Source organism: Sinocyclocheilus rhinocerous, unplaced genomic scaffold (assembly GCF_001515625.1).
Source record: "Sinocyclocheilus rhinocerous isolate Xijiao unplaced genomic scaffold, SAMN03320098_v1.1 scaffold697, whole genome shotgun sequence".
Classification (NCBI taxonomy): domain Eukaryota; kingdom Metazoa; phylum Chordata; class Actinopteri; order Cypriniformes; family Cyprinidae; genus Sinocyclocheilus; species Sinocyclocheilus rhinocerous.
Window position 1 is genome coordinate 298,615 of NW_015664033.1, and position 18,755 is coordinate 317,369.

Genomic DNA, 18,755 nt, shown 5'->3' on the forward strand with positions numbered 1-18,755 from the left:
TGTCTGTTAAGGTCATTACAACTAAATAAGGATGCAATACAACAGTAGATGATTGAAATAATGTATTTTGGTATAAAAGTCACAAAAATTTTTTTCAAAACATCCAAATGACAAGAAAATAAATACATCAGCACAAAAACCATATAATCAAGTAGTGTCAATTGCCCAGTTGGCTGGTTCTTGTTCTTCCTTTCCTCACAGAGGTCATGCTACATGATCCAGAGTTCATAATGAACAGAGGTCAATCACACTCCAGAACCTCATCCAATTGTGCAATGTTCCCCTGTGAATAAAAACCCAAAAACAGTTTACTTAACAACTCTGCCCACTTCTGGAGGAAAGTAACAAAAACAAAACACAGAATATCCTAGAGACTGAGGAAAATGCTAAAAGTAGACTGCTCACCCATCCTCCGTGACTCCTCACCCATGGTGCAAAGCTCTCCATGTAGCGCTCAGCATACCCTGTCAGACGCTGAACTCCAGTGGCCGTGACCACTCGTCGAGACACATCCATGGTGATGGCGAGACGCCGCAGCGTAGGGCTGACCGGAGCCAGACCCGGAGCCGGAGCCGGAGCCGGAGCGGGGGGCTCTTCACTCTGACTGGCATACGTGTCAAGGAGTTTGGCAAAGGATGGGTAGGAGAGGCGTGTGAGGGTGGACCGCAGGAATGGGTTGACGTTTATCTACAACATTAACAATGATAAACACAAAGTAATTAACTAAAAATAACCATGAACAATCAAAACACTGCTTATGTCAGAAAATCTTTATGATAAGAAGCCAAAATTACTCTATATCTCAGTAAGACTGGCAAACTTAGGGATCACTACCTTCTCGTTTATGGCATCCCCCTCTGAAGTTAATATCTGAACTAGTTGTTGAACCACAGCCTCTTTGCCATTGTCTACGATGAGAAGAAGAAGTGTAACATAATATCCAAACAATACAAGTCAAAAAACATCAGCTGGACCATCAACCCATTATAACAATAAGCTATTGTTAAAGGACTGAACATGAATTTCTGTACCTAAGACAACAGGTCTGTTTAGTATTCAACTGCTCTTGCTTTGGTACTGACTGACAATGCATCTACTGCACACATTAAGATCAAATTGAAAACCAACAGGTCATAAACAAGTCTGGTTTATGGTTTTACATGTACCTTTGCGTGTACTTGGCACAGGCTCTGGTTTAACAGGGGATTTCTTTTTCACACTGTGTTTCTGTGCGATTCTGTCCAGAGTTTCTGCCACACCGTCATAAAACTCAGGTGGATGAGCTGAGATAAAACATATCACATCATATCACATGCAGAGTCCATACACACACAATCATTCTAACGTTTGGAGTCGGTAAGATTTCAGATTTTATTCAGCAAGAACGCAATAAACTGAAGTGACAGTAAAGACTTTTTTAAATGTTACAAAATATTTAGATTTTCAATAAATGTTGTTTTGAAATTTCTATTTAGCAAAGTATCATGAAAAAAAAAACTGCACAACAGTTTTGCATTTATAATATTAAGAAATGTGTCTTGAGCAGCAAATCAGCATATTAAAATGATTTCAGAAGGATCATGTGACACTGAAGACTGTAGAAATTTCTGCTTTACAATCACAGGAAAAAATTACTTTTTAAAATATAGTCAAAAAGAAAACAGTTACTTTATGCTCTAATAACATTTCACAATTTTACTGTATTTTGAATCAAATAAATGCAGCCTTGGTGAGCATAAGAGACTTCTTTCAAAAAACAGTATAATAAGACAATCTAAAACATTCTTCACAGTGCCTCCTGTGTCTCAACTTCTATATCCATAAAACAAGTTAAAGAAATTCTTTTACATCTGAAACTTACATGGTGAAACAGGATGATCCTCAGGTTGTGAAACATCTGTAGCACCTCTGAAAGGCAGAGAGGCTGGGCGCTGAGGACGAGGCTCTTCTCTTTTGAATGACACTTTTTTGAGTATATCAGATATTTTCAGTTTTTTCTTCTTTTTCTTATTTTTGTACCCTGGTTTTCTGTCACCTTCTTCTTCAGACGCAGAAGATGGTGCAAATATCTCTTCCTAAAATAAAATTTCTCATTAACAAGTAGTTCTGAAGAGCAATGTTAATGCACATACTGTTAAGAAAGAAGCTAAAAATGAATGCATTTTGGCTCCTTGGCTGGTCAGGAAATTTTTAATACTGAACACATAAAAGCTTTTAAATAGCTTTGCAGTTCATTCACTGAATAAAACAAGAGCAGGTTTTGGTCTCTACAGATATAGTCAACAGTGTGTGTCTGTTGCACATCACAAGTGTAGACAATGCATATTTATTTTGGTGCCCATATTAAGAGGTTACACACTACCAGCATGAGCACAAGCCGAAGTGTAAAGCTGAAAATGTAGGAGCCTACCATTCATTTTAAAAATGCACTTTTAAGGTTTTGAATTGATTATCAAATTCATTTGCAATGCAAGTTTTTATGAAGCTACATAAAATGAGCAAATTACATATTATTTGACAAAAAACACTCATTGTTGCTTTGCATTATAAAAGGCCTTAGGTTTGTGATTTTACCTCTGTTTTTCTGGGTAAACTGTGTGTTCCATTTGTTGATGGCTTGTCAGACTGGCCCGGCTGACTCTGCTTCTCCACGGTGTTGTTTGGAGTCGGGTCAGAACTGCCGTCTTTCTTAGCACGGCGGATCATAGATGAACGGGATCTCATTCTTCTTGCCTTGGTGAGCATAAGAGACTTCTTTCAAAAAACAGTATAATAAGACAATCTAAAACATTCTTCACAGTGCCTCCTGTGTCTCAACTTCTATATCCATAAAACAAGTTAAAGAAATTCTTTTACATCTGAAACTTACATGGTGAAACAGGATGATCCTCAGGTTGTGAAACATCTGTAGCACCTCTGAAAGGCAGAGAGGCTGGGCGCGGAGGACGAGGCTCTTCTCTTTTGAATGACACTTTTTTGAATATGTCAGATATTTTCAGTTTTTTCTTTTTTTTCTTATTTTTGTCCCCTGATTTTTTGTCACCTTCCTCTTCAGACGCAGAGGATGGTGTGAATATCTCTTCCTAAAAGAAAATGTCTCATTAACAAGTAGTTCTGAAGAGCAATGTTAATGCACATACTGTTAAGAAAGAAGCTAAAAATTAATGCATTTTGGCTCCTTGGCTGGTCAGTAAATTTGCAATACAGAACCCGTAAAAGTTTTGAATTAGCTTTGAAGTTCATGCACCAGATGAAACAAGGGCCAGTTTTGGCCTCTACAGATATAGTCAACAGTGTTTGCTTGTTTCACACTGCATGTTAGGCAATGCTTATTTATTTTGGTGCCCATATTAAGAGGTTACACACTACCAGCATGAGCACAAGCCGAAGTGTAAAGCTGAAAATGTAGGAGCCTACCATTCATTTTAAAAATGCACTTTTAAGGTTTTGAATTGATTATCAAATTCATTTGCAATGCAAGTTTTTCTGAAGCTACATAAAATGAGCAAATTACATATTATTTGACAAAAAACACTCACTGTTGCTTTGCATTATAAAAGGCCTTAGGTTTGTTAATGCACATACTGTTAAGAAAGAAGCTAAAAATTAATGCATTTTGGCTCCTTGGCTGGTCAGTAAATTTGCAATACAGAACCCGTAAAAGTTTTGAATTAGCTTTGAAGTTCATGCACCAGATGAAACAAGGGCCAGTTTTGGCCTCTACAGATATAGTCAACAGTGTTTGCTTGTTTCACACTGCATGTTAGGCAATGCTTATTTATTTTGGTGCCCATATTAAGAGGTTACACACTACCAGCATGAGCACAAGCCGAAGTGTAAAGCTGAAAGTGTAGGAGCCTACCATTCATTTTAAAAATGCACTTTTAAGGTTTTGAATTGATTATCAAATTCATTTGCAATGCAAGTTTTTCTGAAGCTACATAAAATGAGCAAATTACATATTATTTGACAAAAAACACTCACTGTTGCTTTGCATTATAAAAGGCCTTAGGTTTGTGATTTTACCTCTGTTTTTCCGGGGAAACTGTGTGTTCCATTTGTTGATGGCTTGTCAGACTGGCCCGGCTGACTCTGCTTCTCCAGGGTGTTGTTTGGAGTCGGGTCAGAACTGCCGTCTTTCTTAGCACGGCGGATCATAGATGAACGGGGGATAACAGAATCGTTGTGGTCCAAGATTAGATGACTTGACCACTAAAAGTTCCCCTGGACTATTGAATAAATGAAGTTAGTAGCAAGGATCCTTGAGAAACTGTCACAGTAGTGAGGTTAGCAACGGTTTATATATTCAAATCATTATTAATGATTGACAGATGAAAAAATGATTCATCTGGCACTATTCCAGCTTCCACTATTCTTTTGAAAATAGGATAAAATCAAATAAAATATATTGTGAATAATTTAAAAGGAATTCAAAGCCAAAAAGCAATTAACCCCTTAAGTGCCACCCCCCATTTTTGAACAGATGTGAAAGTGCACTATCCAAACTTAAATTATTATAATTCATGAAAACTTTGGAATACAGACCTAAGGTTGGACTCCTTTTAAGAAGATAATCTGCAGATTACTGCAGAAGTGGAATCACTTCAAAATATTAAAGTATCAAAAAGTTATAGAAGTTTACTGTAAAGAAAATGCACTGTACCAATTTTTATTTTATGTAAAATAAATATTTTACAAAATATTTTTGAATCCAAAATTGATATAAAATTAAAGCTTTATGTCTAAATAAGTTATGTTCCAAATATGAGGTTGATATAAAAAAAATTGAGGTTCCTGTGAGATTTTATTTAGTTAGGGCGTTATACCACAAACAGACACCGGGTGCCATCCAAACTCTGTAGAATTTTTGTTGATGCATTTTTCTGTCACAAAGGTCTAAATAAAAACTTTTGATTCTAAAAGACCGTAATACATTTTGTAATATGACACTTGACTACACCTACTAAGGGGAGGAGACCGCTAAAAGAATTTAAAGTACCATTTCCATGGTAAAGCAATGTCCGATTTAAAAATGGTTTTCACAGGATGAATTCTGAGGTTTTAAGCTTTCAAATAATATATAATTTATGATGATTACTAAAATATGTGATAGAGTAAAAAGACAACAAAAAAAAGAGCACCATTGGGGTTAAAGAGTCCAAAAAATACACTTCAGAGACAGGTCAGATAGATTATTATAATAATTATTATAATCTCTGGTGTTTGCTTATAACAAGTATATAATTGTCTTGTTTATGTCTGTGATGTTCAGTCATACTTACAAAATGAGTTGTTTTATTTTGTGCCATTACAGTGTTTAATTCTGTATCAGTTTGAATGATTTGTGTCACCTGTATTTGTTTGGGTCCTTGTATTCTCCTCCTATCCTTCCAGGGCGCTCCCCAGGAGGAATCGAGAGAGAGTGACGCAGAAAAGACTTCAGCACCAACCGCGCCTCTGCTTTGATCTCCGGGAGGGAGATGGAGGGTGAGGGGGAAGCAGGCCTGACCACTACATCTGCCATCGCTGAGACAGAGAGAGAACTAAAACTCTTTAAAATGTGAGCACACTTTCATATTATGCAACAATACAAAACACCACTCAAGAATTCCAATGTTCTTTCCACAAGTAAAAACCTAAACCAGAGCCTCGTCTCTCTGTCAAGACAAATGATTAACTGGAGGTCAATGTACACTTTGTATGTGTAATGTTCAGTGAAGAATTGTGCATTAAAATACAACCAATAATCCATCCAATCGAAAGAGAAGTGAGTTACCTCAACAGTACTTCAATTCATAGTGGTACATGAAGGAAGTGAAAGTACAACTACAGACACATACTTATGAGCTATTTCTCACTCAAACATAAAGACACAGAACGAGAGCTGGAAGTTCCAGTCTGTTTACCTCAGGCATTATATTGATCTACGTCATTTATAGCCTTTCACAAACATTTCAAACATGACAACTACATTTATCTATATATACTGCCCTCTAAGTAGGGTTTTCGATAACTTTTGGTGGAAATGCATTAACGTTAAAAAAATGATCACTGAAGACAAGTAATAACAGTTTTCTGTTTGATTGCATAATAACGCAAAATATACATGTCATGGACAAAAGCACCCCATTTGGCAGATATGATGCCTGATTACTGGATTAAACTTGGAATTTATCAATATTTTATTTAATATGTTCTCTAAATGTAAATGTCTATGGAGCATAAATGAGCTGTATTAGCAACACTTCAAAGATTCTTAAATCAAGATATACTGGGAAAGGAAAATGACCAAGAAACTGACCAAAATGAAGTGAGTTTACGATTTAAAAAGTACAAATATCTGCCAATGGGCTCAGAAAAATCTACTTAATTGAAAGGGAAAACAAGTTTTCATAGCCCACTGGCAGATATTTGTTCTTGATTTTGTTTAATTTATAAGAAAACAAGACTTTGTGTCTTCATGGTAATATATATTAGTACTTCATACATATCAGTGTATTTTTGTGTGTGTGTGTGTGTGGTATATAAGCCTAATATCAGACAACTGTCATCAGAACACCAATGACAATTCTTGTAAAGCATTTTATCATTCCAATAATTCTTCTCATTCACTGTGAGCATTTTGCTTATAACTCACTCCTCTACTTTACAGGTTATTACGACTCATCAGCACGTGTAAATTCCACTGTGGGTATGCAATGGTTTTTATCTTTAGCAGAACAAGGCAGTTTCACAACTCAAAACACTTGACATGTTTTCATGTGTTTGTTACTTGACCTGTTCATCTTTCCCTCCTTACCCTACTTGTATGAGACTAGACCCTGCCAGTTTTTATGGCACACATATTATGGTAGAAAATGAGCTTTACTTAATATATTAAACTACTATGCTACTTTGGACTTTATGTGTGGAATAATGAAATACTATATTATGTGATTACTTGAATTATTAAATATACCCATAATTGTACTAAAATGTAAAATAAGAGGCGGTCTAAAGACTATTAGTACATGTTTACATAATACCATAAAAGGCTAAAAATATTTAAACACAAACAAAATTCTAATCAGCTTCCAGCTAAGACATGCAAGTGTGGATTTCACAGCAGAAGCGAGAAAGCATCATCACCCAGCTTCTGCTGTAGTGGCACGTTTATCACTCACAATACATTCATACGTACTCCAGATCAGAAGAGGAATTTACCTCATTGCAAAACTGTCAGAGTGACACATTCCTGACCAGGCTGGAATAACATTTTATATGTTAATGACAAGTGAAAAACAATGTCCTTTTATCTTACCTGTCAAGTGAAACAAGCATAGAAAGTCAAAGATTTCGAAGTCTCCCAGTGTCATCAGGTGACTGTGGCTCCCTGCTTTTGTTTTTACACACTGAGCACATGTAGGGACTCAACCCTTGTTGTATGTTTTCAGTTGTACACCAAGGCTCTATTTCAGTGGCTTTCTACATGTAAAAACTTAAACCCTAGATCAGTAACTAACTCTGTAGATGTCTAGTTTGCCTGTAGGTAACTTTACTATAGGCTACTAGGTTGGTTAGTAGTCCATAGTAAAGTTATTAACAGACAAAATAGACACCTACAAAGTTCATTACATATGTGGTTAGAGATGTGGGTTGTTTGTGTCAGTGAAATATCAAGTTGGTAGCACTGAACGCATAAATGAATGACTGATTGAAACGAATTACTAAGATACAAAAAGGGAAAAACTTGTTTATAAGATTGTTTACATTAATTCTGCCACACTCTTGACATAGGCCTATATGAACAATTCGTGATACTCTTTTTCTGACTGTATCATGCCACCATTTACACCTGAATTCAAGTTAATATTCACAGTCATACATGACTGTCATGATAACAACAGACTGTCTTGGATGAAATCAAACATCACCAGAAAATACCTGTCTTACAAAAGTTCATACCTGGTAAATAATGTCACCTCGACGTCCGAAGGAATCAGCTGAGTCGCGACGTGTTAAAACTGAACGCAACCAAACGCATCGACAAAGTCACTATTATTGAAAACTGCATCAAAACAGATACAGTACGCGCGACTCAGCCGCGAACTGTGTCAAACTTCAGACGAGTTAAGAGTCACTTGTGTCTGATGTTATTGGAGAGTTCAGATGTAGGTCAGATCTCACGGCGAATCAAATCAGATCTGAAGCTGTGATTCATATCGATGTTATTGATACTCCACTGTCGATACCGACAAAGCTTCACCTTCCCTACCGGTTTCTACCGCGTCAATTAGTCCGTCCTACGGAATGACCGAGTTTAGTTGTACGCACTGCGCATGTCACTGAGGAGTAGCATAGGACGAAGCCATTTTCCCAGTGGACAGGGTTCAATCTTGCAGTATGTTCAAATGGTACAGTAAGAAACTTTCATAAAATAAATCATGTGTTCCTTCCATTGGCTATAATTGTCCTCAGCACGACAATTTTAAGTAGAGCTATTTTACTCCTAATTTTGATGCTACTTTGCTATTTTGTAACATATACATATGCCTATTTGTAGTGTTTACTTTTGTCTATATGGTTTATTTACTGTTCACTTCTCTCTGTCTTGTATGCTGGTGTTAAAGACAAATTTCTAATTTGACGAATTGAATGCACTCTAAAGTAAAATAAATGCAAAAAACAAACCAATATTAGTAAAAGAAAAAGTAAAATAAAAGCACTCAGTTATGTGTTTCACCAAATAGGGTTTATTTTCAGACAAAAACCAACATTTTTCTCAGCCACAGAGAAGAGAGAGTTATTTGGTGACTGGTACTTTACTGTTTGTATTGATGACAGGAAAGTTGGGGAGCATTTGTCCTCCCTCAGCCCCCCCCAAACCCCGTCCAGCGTCATCTGTAAATCAGACACTGGTACAAGGATTGGGAGAGACAGAGATGGACGGTCAGACAGAGAAACAGAGACACGGTAACATGTTATGAAATCAATTGCTGAGAAAGTTTGGATGAGCACTGATAGAAAAGGTCAGTCATTAGCAAAAAAAAAAGTATGCTGAGAACAATTCAAGCTGACAAGACCAAAAAAGAGCAAGAGGACATTCAGATTTATGAGAAAGTAATGAGAGATTAAGGAACATATCAGTTTGCAAATATTCTGGGTTAAGTACCGTTGAAAGTCTACACCATTTTAAAAGGTCACAATGTTGTTCATCATTAAGAAATTACAGAAAATATCAGTACAGAAATGAAAATAAAATCTGTAGTTACCACAAAAGCCTCTCAGCAGCAACATTCTTCATTATCCAAATTGACAAACTCTCAAACTTTTTCATTATACTTATAAATTCATATCTGTCCGTGCAACTATCTTTTTCTTCTCTGAAGCTTCATCTGCTCTGATGTCTTACCTCAGAGTTATTTCCTCTTTAGCAGAGATGATATGCTCTCACGTCTGCACCCTCCATCTCTTGCTCTCTTCATCTTGACTGTCTTTATTTAGCTGTGCACTCTCTTCTTCCTGCCTACCCTCTGACCTGTCCTGACTGCTTGTCCCTCTCTTCGCTCCGCACTCCCTCTATCTATCCCTCGCTCGGCCACCCTATCAGCCCGAAATCACTGTTCTCCTGATCGTGAGCCAATAGGGAGCAACACAGCTGGGTGAGGCACTTCCTCTGTGACAGGAAACCAGCAAAGAACTCTCAGAGACTCACGCACACACACACACACACACACACACACACACACACAGAGAGAGTTTGGTGGACTCTAAATGTGGTGCAGAGTTCAAAATGGCTACCCCTCTCTGAAAAAAAAGATGTTGTGTTCATTAAGGAAAATTAAATGTATCTGAATTGTTCTTATTGTGTATTTTCTATGCTATATTGCTATATAGTAAAAGAACCCCAGTGACCTAACCTGTGTGCTAGAATTGTACCTGACTACCTTTACTTTTGTTTATCAGGCCAACCTGCCATATGCACAATATTTTAATCATTTTGGATTAGAAAAGGATCTGTCAAATGAGGTGAGTTGCTGGAGAAATATTCCGGATTCAATACAAGTTAAGCTGAATCAGCAGCATTCATGCATGGCATAATGCTGATTAACACAAAAGTCATTTTGACCTTTGTTTTCTTTTAAAAAAAAATCAACATTAGGGTGAGGCGCTTACAATGGAAGTAAATGGGATTTAAAAGCAGAAATGTGAAGCTTGTCATTTTATATCTATTTTTATATTTATTATATAATGTTATAAATGTAATTTTATTTATCTTAACTTTTCTGTTAAAATTTGAGCTGTATGTTGTTTAAATCATAATTTTTTACAGTAATTTTAGTTTTAGGGTTTACAGCATTACATTTCATGGTGACAATGTTGTAAAATTGGATATAATTTTGCACAGAAATGGTTAGCAAGCTCTTTTTCACACTATAAAATTGTTTTAACTTATTGTTTATGTCTTGATGCTATACTTTTGAAACAGTAAGTATTTTTACATTTACAGATTGACTTTCACCTTCTTTGTAAGTGCTTTAAACAGTAATATTTTTTTTTTTTTTTTGTGGTAATCAACATTATGCCACAAATGCTGTCATCTGAGCTTAACTTGTACTCAAACAGAAATGTCCTTTTAATATCTAAACAATAGTAAAATGAATCAGAATTTGTATCTGTCACATTCAGCTGTTCCAGGGAGGTTTGCATGAGAAACCGAGGATGTGTTTATCCACTTGAGAACCACAGGCCAAGACTGTGTGCAGAGGTCAAGAGATGAACAGATAGAGGGAGGGGTAGAGATGGAGCGATGAGTTTGAGGGAGGAGACCCCATGTTCACACAGACTAGATAAACATGCTCTGATTGGGGACTCGAGGCCTTATGGGAATAGAAGAGACGTGACTATTATAGTGACCTCTGCTCAAACGAAGAAATTTGCGTGCTTTGCCCTCCCGGTCTCCACAGCTCCTTAACATCGGCCTTAATTAAACTCATCAAGAGTAGTGCACCGGAAATTTGGAGGATAAATCTCAGATATGGGCAGAGTCAGACCTCTAAGTGTTTCCTGAATGGCATTGTGAGTGCCATAAGAAGTGCCAAGGACCAACAGAGAATTCTGTTCAACCAAGCTTCATTTCAATCTATCTTTGGTTATTATATACAAATATATAACCATGTAGCAATATTTTCTATATTTGTAATTCTGGTATGTGAGATGAAAATATCTTATGACATCAAAGTTATTCATAACTCCTGTACTGTCTGAGTCCCTGTGAGAATAACTTTGTCAGAACATTATTTTCAATGGGTGTGGTGATGTAAGTAACAAAAACAGGAAATCCACCAGCACACAGGCAGGAAATGCTACTGTTCAGTGACAGTAATAAGTAAACACAACCCAAACGGCCGCTAGTGAACCAATTCACTGTTACTCTAGAGAAAAAGATAAAGATGAGGGGAAATTTTAAAAAAAAATTCATAGAAGAGTGTTCTGGGATATGCACCAAGAATTAATACAAATACTTTGCATGATGAATACTAACAAAAACACAGGCTGTTGTTCTTTTCAATGTAATATTTTTATTTCAATGTTTAGTAATTCCACAAAAGGGTTTACACTAAAATGTTCACAATTCTAATGATAAATACAGTAACGTTATCACTCTCTCTCTTTCATATTCACACACATTCAAACATACAAATCTACAGTGCGTTCATGGGATCTGACAGGAAAAAACCTATGAATGTTACAGAGTGATGAAATAAAGCAATAATCAAATCACAGTAGTGTCCATTTAACAATGTACAGTAATAAATCATTAACTTAACTTCAGTATATTACACATGGTCAGTATGTTTGATTGTCTTTGCAGCCTTTTGCAATAATGTATTTTGATTGTCACTGGCTACAGCAATTCATATTCAGTTTTGATACTTTGTGCACTTATATTGATTGTCACTGCTTAGCTTGTGTATTAGCTTGATTGTGATTGGTTTCTCCACGTCAGTGCAATATTATGATAGGCTCATAACAGACTTCTCAAAATCTATCATTTTCAATACCACCATCAATCTACATTACCGTTCGAAAGTTTGGGGTTAGTAAGATTTAAATAATAATAATACTTTTATTCAGCAAGGACACATTAAATTGATCAAAAGTAACAGTATAGACGTAACATTACAAAAGATTTTTATTTCAAATAAATGCTGTTCTTTTGAACTTTCTGTTTATCAAAGAATCCTGGGGAAAAAAATTTATCACAGTTAGGGTTATAACAAAAATATTAAGCAGCAAAAGTGTTCTTTATATTGATAATAAGAAATGTTTATTGAGCAGTAAATCAGCATATAAGAATGATTTCTGAAGGATCATGTGACACTGAAGACTGGAGTAATGATGCTGAAAATTCAGCTTTGCCATCACAGGAATAAATCTTACTAATATACTTTTTAATAAGTTATTTTAAATTGTAAAAATATTTCAGCATTTACTGTATTTTTAATCAATAAATGCACCCTTGGTAAGCATAAGAAACATTAAAATATCTTACCAAACCCAAACTTTTGAACGGCAACTACAGAAGCAGTTTTAAAACATCCTCATTGTTGGTCACATGCAGTTTATCACATTGATTGTAAGTGGCACATCAATTAAACAACATTTTTCGTTGCATCAACATGAGGCAAGGTGTTGGCCTCATGCAGCTAATTTTTTACTATTCTCCAATAGCTGAGAACGTTAACCAGACTAGTTTGTGCTATTGTCTGGCATGGTGCTGACTAGGAACTGCACTATAACTGTGCAGATCAAAAATGCTGGAGTCCATTTTCTTATCTGTCTGTGCAGGTTTGTGAGTTGTTGTTTTTTTCACAGGATTATGGCTTACATAGACTTCTTCACTGATGTGTACATAATCTAAACAAGTAGGGTTTCCTGACACATTTTTTGTTTAATAATTTGCTCAAAGTTGCTGATTGAAGCTCTGCTGGTTTTGTCTGATAATGATAAGGTGTGTTTTTACTGCAGTCGCGTCCAGTACTGACCCAGACCTTGTCCCAGCTCCTGCTCGCCGCCTTGAACTGCAGTCGGCCCTGCTGCGGAAACACCGGGAAAGAATCCTGAAAGAAACACAAGGCCTTACCAGTGCATTCTTCACTCGTGGCCACCTCTGATGACTTATTTGTAACACAGAAGGAAACCACAAAGGGGCTAAACCACATTCACACACTTTTTGCTCATGCAGTGTTTTGGCCTGTGGATTAGAGTATTCATTTGCATTGTGAGGGTGGAGTATGTTACAAAACGGCACTCACCTGTGTTTGCGCTGGCCGTGGGTGGGGGCGGGAGGTGGGGAGAGGTGTAAGATGAGGAGTCAAATTTACGGGAAAGAGGGGGGAGGGCAGAAGGAGAAGGAGGCAACATGCAGGAGTAAGTTGGAGTGGACTGGGAGGGCAAAGACTAAAGGAGAGGAGAAAAGAGCAAATAAAGATAAAAGATTAATCTAATTTCAATTAGAGTATCAACAGTTTCAGTAGTAAAATCAGTGGACAAAAAAACACCCCATGTAAGTTTACTCTGGGGGGGTTTATTATGTTGTTTTACATCAATGTGCCACAGTCCTATCAGACCAGCACACTAGGTGTGTTGCTATGATGTAATTGAAAAGAGTGCATGAGGTCATTAAATATGATGAAGATATATTTGTTTAACTAAAGGGAGGGGATTTATGGACTAAATCCGACCTGCTGAACTGTAAACCTGCTGTATACGTGCGAGTTTATTTTTAGAAACTACAGCAGGCTGTGTATATTCCATCAGAAACACTAGAGGGCGCTTTTAAGCTATTTTAAATTATTTTGAATGTCAGGTGGACTCATGGTTTTACCTTTCAGTTGCGTAATAGGTGCGTGTACTAGAATTTTTTTGTCTGCATTATTTAATATTGTAGAAAGGACTTTGTTTTGCATACTTTAACCTTTTTCTTCTCTGAAGCTTCATCTGCTCTGATGTCTTACCTCAGAGTTATTTCCTCTTTAGCAGAGATGATATGCTCTCACGTCTGCACCCTCCATCTCTTGCTCTCTTCATCTTGACTGTCTTTATTTAGCTGTGCACTCTCTTCTTCCTGCCTACCCTCTGACCTGTCCTGACTGCTTGTCCCTCTCTTCGCTCCGCACTCCCTCTATCTATCCCTCGCTCGGCCACCCTATCAGCCCGAAATCACTGTTCTCCTGATCGTGAGCCAATAGGGAGCAACACAGCTGGGTGAGGCACTTCCTCTGTGACAGGAAACCAGCAAAGAACTCTCAGAGACTCACGCACACACACACACACACACACACACACACAGAGAGAGAGTTTGGTGGACTCTAAATGTGGTGCAGAGTTCAAAATGGCTACCCCTCTCTGAAAAAAAAGATGTTGTGTTCATTAAGGAAAATTAAATGTATCTGAATTGTTCTTATTGTGTATTTTCTATGCTATATTGCTATATAGTAAAAGAACCCCAGTGACCTAACCTGTGTGCTAGAATTGTACCTGACTACCTTTACTTTTGTTTATCAGGCCAACCTGCCATATGCACAATATTTTAATCATTTTGGATTAGAAAAGGATCTGTCAAATGAGGTGAGTTGCTGGAGAAATATTCCGGATTCAATACAAGTTAAGCTGAATCAGCAGCATTCATGCATGGCATAATGCTGATTAACACAAAAGTCATTTTGACCTTTGTTTTCTTTTAAAAAAAAATCAACATTAGGGTGAGGCGCTTACAATGGAAGTAAATGGGATTTAAAAGCAGAAATGTGAAGCTTGTCATTTTATATCTATTTTTATATTTATTATATAATGTTATAAATGTAATTTTATTTATCTTAACTTTTCTGTTAAAATTTGAGCTGTATGTTGTTTAAATCATAATTTTTTACAGTAATTTTAGTTTTAGGGTTTACAGCATTACATTTCATGGTGACAATGTTGTAAAATTGGATATAATTTTGCACAGAAATGGTTAGCAAGCTCTTTTTCACACTATAAAATTGTTTTAACTTATTGTTTATGTCTTGATGCTATACTTTTGAAACAGTAAGTATTTTTACATTTACAGATTGACTTTCACCTTCTTTGTAAGTGCTTTAAACAGTAATATTTTTTTTTTTTTTTTGTGGTAATCAACATTATGCCACAAATGCTGTCATCTGAGCTTAACTTGTACTCAAACAGAAATGTCCTTTTAATATCTAAACAATAGTAAAATGAATCAGAATTTGTATCTGTCACATTCAGCTGTTCCAGGGAGGTTTGCATGAGAAACCGAGGATGTGTTTATCCACTTGAGAACCACAGGCCAAGACTGTGTGCAGAGGTCAAGAGATGAACAGATAGAGGGAGGGGTAGAGATGGAGCGATGAGTTTGAGGGAGGAGACCCCATGTTCACACAGACTAGATAAACATGCTCTGATTGGGGACTCGAGGCCTTATGGGAATAGAAGAGACGTGACTATTATAGTGACCTCTGCTCAAACGAAGAAATTTGCGTGCTTTGCCCTCCCGGTCTCCACAGCTCCTTAACATCGGCCTTAATTAAACTCATCAAGAGTAGTGCACCGGAAATTTGGAGGATAAATCTCAGATATGGGCAGAGTCAGACCTCTAAGTGTTTCCTGAATGGCATTGTGAGTGCCATAAGAAGTGCCAAGGACAGACAGCAAATTTTGTTAAACCAAGTTTCATTTTAATCTCTCCTTGGTTATTATATACAAGTTTATAACCATGTGGCTATATTTTCTTTACATGTGTTCTGGTATGTGAGAAAATATCTTATGACATCAAAGTTATTCATAACTCCTGTACTGTCTGAGTCCCTGTGAGAATAACTTTGTCAGAACATTATTTTCAATGGGTGTGGTGATGTAAGTAACAAAAACAGGAAATCCACCAGCACACAGGCAGGAAATGCTACTGTTCAGTGACAGTAATAAGTAAACACAACCCAAACGGCCGCTAGTGAACCAATTCACTGTTACTCTAGAGAAAAAGATAAAGATGAGGGGAAATTAAAAAAAAAAATTCATAGAAGAGTGTTCTGGGATATGCACCAAGAATTAATACAAATACTTTGCATGATGAATACTAACAAAAACACAGGCTGTTGTTCTTTTCAATGTAATATTTTTATTTCAATGTTTAGTAATTCCACAAAAGGGTTTACACTAAAATGTTCACAATTCTAATGATAAATACAGTAACGTTATCACTCTCTCTCTTTCATATTCACACACATTCAAACATACAAATCTACAGTGCGTTCATGGGATCTGACAGGAAAAAACCTATGAATGTTACAGAGTGATGAAATAAAGCAATAATCAAATCACAGTAGTGTCCATTTAACAATGTACAGTAATAAATCATTAACTTAACTTCAGTATATTACACATGGTCAGTATGTTTGATTGTCTTTGCAGCCTTTTGCAATAATGTATTTTGATTGTCACTGGCTACAGCAATTCATATTCAGTTTTGATACTTTGTGCACTTATATTGATTGTCACTGCTTAGCTTGTGTATTAGCTTGATTGTGATTGGTTTCTCCACGTCAGTGCAATATTATGATAGGCTCATAACAGACTTCTCAAAATCTATCATTTTCAATACCACCATCAATCTACATTACCGTTCGAAAGTTTGGGGTTAGTAAGATTTAAATAATAATAATACTTTTATTCAGCAAGGACACATTAAATTGATCAAAAGTAACAGTATAGACGTAACATTACAAAAGATTTTTATTTCAAATAAATGCTGTTCTTTTGAACTTTCTGTTTATCAAAGAATCCTGGGGAAAAAAATTTATCACAGTTAGGGTTATAACAAAAATATTAAGCAGCAAAAGTGTTCTTTATATTGATAATAAGAAATGTTTATTGAGCAGTAAATCAGCATATAAGAATGATTTCTGAAGGATCATGTGACACTGAAGACTGGAGTAATGATGCCGAAAATTCAGCTTTGCCATCACAGGAATAAATCTTACTAATATACTTTTTAATAAGTTATTTTAAATTGTAAAAATATTTCAGCATTTACTGTATTTTTAATCAATAAATGCACCCTTGGTAAGCATAAGAAACATTAAAATATCTTACCAAACCCAAACTTTTGAACGGCAACTACAGAAGCAGTTTTAAAACATCCTCATTGTTGGTCACATGCAGTTTATCACATTGATTGTAAGTGGCACATCAATTAAACAACATTTTTCGTTGCATCAACATGAGGCAAGGTGTTGGCCTCAGCTAATTTTTTAGATGTGCACTGTTTTAACTCCAATAGCTGAGAATGTTAACCAGACTAGTTTGTGCTATTGTCTGGCATGGTGCTGAGTAGGCCTATATAACTGTGCAGATCAAAAAGGCTGGAGTCCCTTTTCTCTTCCATCTGTGCAGGTTTGTGAGGTCCACATTTTTTTCACAGGATTATGGCTTACATAGACTGCTTCCCTGATGTGTACATAATCTAAATAAGTAGGGTTTCCTGACACACGTTTTGTTAAATAATTTGCTCAAAGTTGCTGATTGAAGCTCTGCTGGTTTTGTCTGATAATGATAAGGTGTGTTTTTACTGCAGTCGCGTCCAGTACTGACCCAGACCTTGTCCCAGCTCCTGCTCGCCGCCTTGAACTGCAGTCTGCCCTGCTGCGGAAACACCGGGAAAGAATCCTGAAAGAAACACAAGGCCTTACCAGTGCATTCTTCACTCGTGGCCACCTCTGATGACTTATTTGTAACACAGAAGGAAACCACAAAGGGGCTAAACCACATTCACACACTTTTTGCTCATGCAGTGTTTTGGCCTGTGGATTAGAGTATTCATTTGCATTGTGAGGGTGGAGTATGTTACAAAACGGCACTCACCTGTGTTTGCGCTGGCCGTGGGTGGGGGCGGGAGGTGGGGAGAGGTGTAAGATGAGGAGTCAAATTTACGGGAAAGAGGGGGGAGGGCAGAAGGAGAAGGAGGCAACATGCAGGAGTAAGTTGGAGTGGACTGGGAGGGCAAAGACTAGAGGAGAGAAGAGCAAATAAAGATAAAAGATTAATCTAATTTAATTTAGAGTATCAACAGATTCAGTAATAAAATCATTTGACAGCTCATTATGCGAGAAACACCCCTCATAAGTTTACTCTGGGGGTTTTATGATGTTTTAGCTCAATGTGCCACAGTCCTATCAGAGCAGCACACTGGGTGTGTTGCTATGACATAATTTAAAAGAGTGCATGAGGTCATTAAATATAAAGAAGATATATTTGTTTGACTAAAGGGAGCGGATTTATGGACTATATCGGACCTGTTGAACTGTAAACCTGCTGTATACGTGCGAGTGATTATTTTTAGAGACTACAGCAGGCTGCGTGTAATTCCATCAGAAACACTAGAGGGCGCTTTTATGCTATTTAAAATTATTTTGAATGTCAGGCGGACTCATGGTTTTACCTTTCAGTTGCGGAATAGGTGCGCCGTGTTACTAGAATTTTTTGTCTGCATTATTTGTAGAAAGCACTTTGTTTTGCATGTGTAGCAGAGTGAGGTATAGACCCAGTATGATTGGCTGGCGTTACCCAAACAGGTGAACCTCAGTGTTTGTACTTTATCATGATTGGTCAGTTGGGTAGGTTTCATGAGCCAATTAGTGCCTGTGTTGTGCATATAAAAGGGGGAAGTGTTTGGTTGCTTGGGATGCATCATCCTTGGTACCGCCCCTTTGTGA

At 36.8% G+C, this 18,755-nt stretch overlaps 2 protein-coding genes and 1 long non-coding RNA gene across 3 annotated transcripts in view; all 3 read right to left on the minus strand.

Moving 5' to 3' along the window:
* Positions 1–23: 23 nt before the first annotated feature.
* LOC107729416 (uncharacterized) lies at positions 24–4,158 on the minus strand. The gene is made up of 9 exons (XM_016539904.1): positions 4,027–4,158; positions 3,044–3,083; positions 2,870–2,958; positions 2,575–2,751; positions 1,862–2,075; positions 1,167–1,283; positions 835–908; positions 406–687; positions 24–283 (listed from the first exon to the last, which is right to left on the minus strand). Exons 1-9 carry the CDS (start codon positions 4,156–4,158, stop codon positions 242–244), a joined length of 1,167 nt encoding a protein of 388 aa, XP_016395390.1. The 3' UTR covers positions 24–241.
* An 8,497-nt stretch (positions 4,159–12,655) lies between these two features.
* On the minus strand, positions 12,656–13,521 carry LOC107729543 (uncharacterized). The gene is made up of 2 exons (XR_001638590.1): positions 13,299–13,521; positions 12,656–13,103 (listed from the first exon to the last, which is right to left on the minus strand). It is a non-coding gene; the product is annotated as an uncharacterized LOC107729543 (long non-coding RNA).
* A 3,640-nt stretch (positions 13,522–17,161) lies between these two features.
* LOC107729417 (paired box protein Pax-6-like) overlaps positions 17,162–18,755 on the minus strand; it is a 6,273-nt gene continuing 4,679 nt past the window's right edge. Inside the window, exons 5-6 of the mRNA XM_016539905.1 lie at positions 17,905–18,049; positions 17,162–17,709 (exon numbers count right to left, since the gene is read on the minus strand). Coding sequence (XP_016395391.1) covers positions 17,609–17,709; positions 17,905–18,049 — 246 coding nt within the window. The 3' untranslated portion in view covers positions 17,162–17,608. The remainder of the gene's footprint in view (positions 17,710–17,904; positions 18,050–18,755) is intronic.